Here is a 4,217-nt window from a genome sequence, read left to right as displayed (position 1 = left end):
CCCCCCCCCCCCCCCCCCCCCCCCCCCCTTCGCTTCCTCTCCTCTCAGAAGGACACTGCAGAGGCCCACGGCTTGGTTTACGTGTCCGTCTCCACTATCCACAGAGGGATCTCTTAAGAGCCTCTGGGTCATCGCTGTATATTGCCTTTTAACTTCACCCGTTCAACCTTTTGTGATGTCTTACTTAAAGCTGAAAAGTGATATTTCACTTTGGTGCAACAGCGGCATTTTTCTATCGTGCTTTAAGAATTTCATTAAAATGTCAGCCGTCAATTTTGGGTGCTACGGGGACCCTACGGTGTCTAAACTGTGACAGTGCAATATTATACAGGAGCATAATAGACATGAATGTATGTTACAGATTTCTTATTAAACGCATACTTGCAGGTTTTATTCTTAGATCTGACTTCTTGTTTGTTTTTCCAGTCCCATCCCATAAAAGGGCTTTGAGAAGAGAAAAGTCATGGAAGAATATCACTTAAAGCAGATGTGCACCTGAATGTCAAACATGGTCTAAGGTTTAAATACTTTTTACCCAAACGTGCATGTGAAATCCTACAGAGGAATAAAACAGTTTGATACCCTTTTAAGCCAAGTTAATAAACGCCAGCGGCTTTAACGGCACTCATCCGCTCTCTGAAGAGGATACACTTGTTTAGAATTTGGAGTATATTTACATTTGTTTTACTAGGAATTCCTAAACCCTTGTGTTAGTGGAAAGAGTGAGCAGCAATCTATTTGCATCCTGTGTAGGAGAGGAGCGGAACATTAATATATTTTTGAATGGATGACCTTCCCTCAGCCTCTTTCCAACAAATAACTGGAGTTTGATTATTTGATCACTCCCAAGGAGCATGAGTTAGGTTAATAAAGCATTGATTTTATTTCCAAGACTTTAGTCTCTGTGTGTGGACCGGCTTTTGTTTGTTTATAGTGCTGATCTTATCTCATCTCTATGTACGTATCATGTCTTTTCATGAGAACATGTTTACTTTCATAGGTGTCCTTTTTACATGGCTGGATACAGTATTTGATCAATCTGAACATCTGTTTTTATCGCTGCTATTGTGCAAAGTAACCAGCCACCTGTAGTCGTGCCATTTACAGATGCTTTTAAATTGTAAAGAGGTGCTTAAGTGTCTCCTAAACCTTGTTGTTTCTGTCCACAGTCGGTGATAAAGTGCCTGCAGACATCAGGCTGTCTTCTATCAAGTCAACCACGCTGAGGGTAGACCAATCAATCCTCACAGGTAAACGCCTTTCTTTATTGTTTTTTTTGTGTGAGCTTCTGTCTCATGTTTGTGTCTGTGTGATTATACATTTTGTATATTTCCCTTATAGGTTACAAAAACATTTAAAGATATAATTTATTTCTGATCAAACTAGAGACACAGACCAAGAATATGCAATGTCCTCTTCACACATGCCCTCAATACTCCGTTTGTCATGGCTGTTCAGTCAATAGCAAAACGAAGAGTGCGATGTGGACGAGAGGAAAAGGGACGGCGGTTAGTGGTGTAACGGACCACTGTCGATCCGTACGGATTAATTACACAGTTTACAATAACCATCGCAGTGTGAAATATAGTTTTACTGACATCGTTATCTGCCAATATTCAGTAAAAAAAATACGATCAGGACATCAATCGCTGATCTCTGATAATGTTACGTTGTAAACAACCAGTCCGTGTTTAGATTGACCGGAGGAGAGCTGGTAAAGTGACTGATGGACAACGAACAAAGGTTCCCTTCTGTTCTATTATGATGATGCGAAGGTAAATTATAACGTTATCATGTGTTTACATGTGATTTCGTAAAAATGTAGTCTTGGTGAGAAACTTGAATAAATTCAGTTGTTTGAAGGAGATATTTCCACAACAACATAAATAGATATCCGAGATGAACTGTGACCTGCTAACACTAGCTCTCAGCAGATCATAATACGTCATTAAAACTACTAATGACCAGATTTGTTTTAATCAATACAAATACAATCTTTTAGTTCCTAACAATTTGCATTGTGTGCCTTTTATGAAAAAACACTATACGGTCTTGTAGACCAGCTCACGAAGGGATCTGTATCTGCCAATAGGGATCATCAATGATCTGCAATTAGTATCGGTGGCAAAAAGAAATTTCTAAAAGTTGTTTTCTTTTGGGCTGCTCCGATCCGTGATCCGAACCGTGAGTTTTATGATCCGTTGCACCACTGACAGCGGTTGAGATGGAAAAGATTAGAAAGGGAGAATATTGAAGGACATATGCATGAGAGTAGAGGTTTATGTGATTCAAGTCCTTAAGTCGCTTGTCTTCCTCTGCTGCCTTAATTGGTAGCAAATTCCACGGGATATTTAAGTGTTTCAGCTGTTTTTCTCCTCTCTTCCCTTCCCCATTCATGGCCATAGGGCTTGTCAAATGCTCCCTGCCTTACTCCATCAGAACAGTGCAGACCTTGCACAGCTGATTAAACACGCAGACACACACACACACACATCAGATATGGGGGTTGAAAGGCAGTGGCAATGCTGTGTTTGATAATTGTCAGGCCTGCTCAGTCAGCTGCAAAGCCTTTTCCACACCTCTCCTCAAAGTGTCCACCAAGAATCACAACTACTGCTTTTCTCTCCCGTGTAGAAACTTTCTCTCTGCTTCCCTCTCTCATGTCCTTTTGTTTTTGCTTCCTGCAGGAGAGTCTGTGTCTGTGATCAAACACACGGACCCTGTGCCCGACCCGCGTGCTGTCAACCAGGACAAGAAGAACATGCTGTTTTCTGTGAGTGACTCCCAAGACCATCTCAATATTATCTACGCCTTTTGTGTCCGTCTACACCTATAAACATCCTACTCGTCCTCTTTAGTTTTCATCCCACCATCCCTCTTTATATCTCTTTATATTTGTCTATTTGAGAGTTGTATCACATTTGGAAAGTAATGAACATACAATACGTACATGCAAGACAACATACAGTCACATGTATGTCCATCCCAATAAATGTGCATGTCCTATTCATCTACGAAAGAGATTGTCACGTTTGCGTCCATGGAAGCTACTACCGTTTCCAAAATATGTTTAGGAACACAATCTATTGACTTGCTGCATGTTGATACTTGCTGCATGTTGAACCAAGTCTCCGTGTCTTCGTGACACATGTATCAGAATAGTTGTCAAACTAGTTTTACCCCTATGCCCATAAATTTAATGGCTAATGTTATTATGCTTTTAATTACCCCCCTCCCTCCCTCCCTCCCCACACACACAGGGCACCAACATTGCAGCTGGTAAGGCTGTTGGTGTGGTAGTGGCCACAGGTGGCAGTACAGAGATTGGCAAAATCCGAGATGAGATGGCATCAACGGAGCAGGAGCGCACGCCGCTGCAGCAAAAGCTGGATGAGTTCGGACAGCAACTATCCAAGGTAATTTATCCTCCACTATCCTCTCCCTTTGTTGTTTTTTGCCCTTTTTGTACTCTAAAATGTTAATAAAACAACTTCAGGTAATCATGATTGATCATAACTAATGTTGATTACAGTTATGGTTAATTGTTTGCTGTTAATATGCTCTTTAGTTCTAAACTAATGTATAATTTAAGGTCATCACACTGATCTGCATTGCCGTGTGGCTCATCAATATTGGACATTTCAATGATCCGGTCCATGGAGGCTCCTGGATCCGGGGCGCTGTCTACTACTTCAAGATTGCTGTGGCTCTGGCGGTTGCTGCTATCCCTGAGGGTAAGCTAGAGAGCTCCACTCATGAAGCCTTGCCCGTGGCATGCTAGATGCCCCCGAGAAATTCCTACCGCTGTGCCGACTGCAGGACAGTTGTTGAGCTTCTCCTGCGTGTTTTAATCCTCTCTTCCTCTGTGGTTCTGTTGTTGTTCCTCACCAGGTCTGCCAGCTGTCATCACCACTTGCCTGGCTTTAGGAACACGGCGCATGGCCAAGAAGAACGCCATTGTCCGCAGTTTGCCGTCTGTGGAGACCCTTGGCTGCACGTCTGTCATCTGCTCCGACAAGACCGGCACGCTGACCACCAATCAGATGTCTGTGTGTAGGGTAAGAGAAGAGAATGAGAGCAGAAACCTGAAAGCCATCAGCAAAAGCTGGATGAATGTCTGTTATAAAGTAGTGTGTAGAATATGATGTGTAGCCCACGACATCTTTCGCCGTGTGTGTGTGTGTGTGTGTGTGTGTGTGTGTGTGTGTGTGTGTGTG

General features: G+C 42.6%; 1 protein-coding gene across 1 annotated transcript in view; it reads left to right on the top strand.

The window, feature by feature from the left end:
• Positions 1-4,217, top strand: part of atp2a2b (ATPase sarcoplasmic/endoplasmic reticulum Ca2+ transporting 2b) — a 20,280-nt gene that overhangs the window by 10,203 nt on the left and 5,860 nt on the right. Inside the window, exons 6-10 of the mRNA XM_031855649.1 lie at positions 1,170-1,250; positions 2,688-2,773; positions 3,261-3,416; positions 3,593-3,734; positions 3,892-4,058. Coding sequence (XP_031711509.1) covers positions 1,170-1,250; positions 2,688-2,773; positions 3,261-3,416; positions 3,593-3,734; positions 3,892-4,058 — 632 coding nt within the window. The remainder of the gene's footprint in view (positions 1-1,169; positions 1,251-2,687; positions 2,774-3,260; positions 3,417-3,592; positions 3,735-3,891; positions 4,059-4,217) is intronic.

Source organism: Anarrhichthys ocellatus, unplaced genomic scaffold (assembly GCF_004355925.1).
Source record: "Anarrhichthys ocellatus isolate YVR2014 unplaced genomic scaffold, GSC_Weel_1.0 scaffold16, whole genome shotgun sequence".
NCBI classification, from domain to species: domain Eukaryota; kingdom Metazoa; phylum Chordata; class Actinopteri; order Perciformes; family Anarhichadidae; genus Anarrhichthys; species Anarrhichthys ocellatus.
This window is presented reverse-complemented; position numbering and strand designations above follow the sequence as displayed.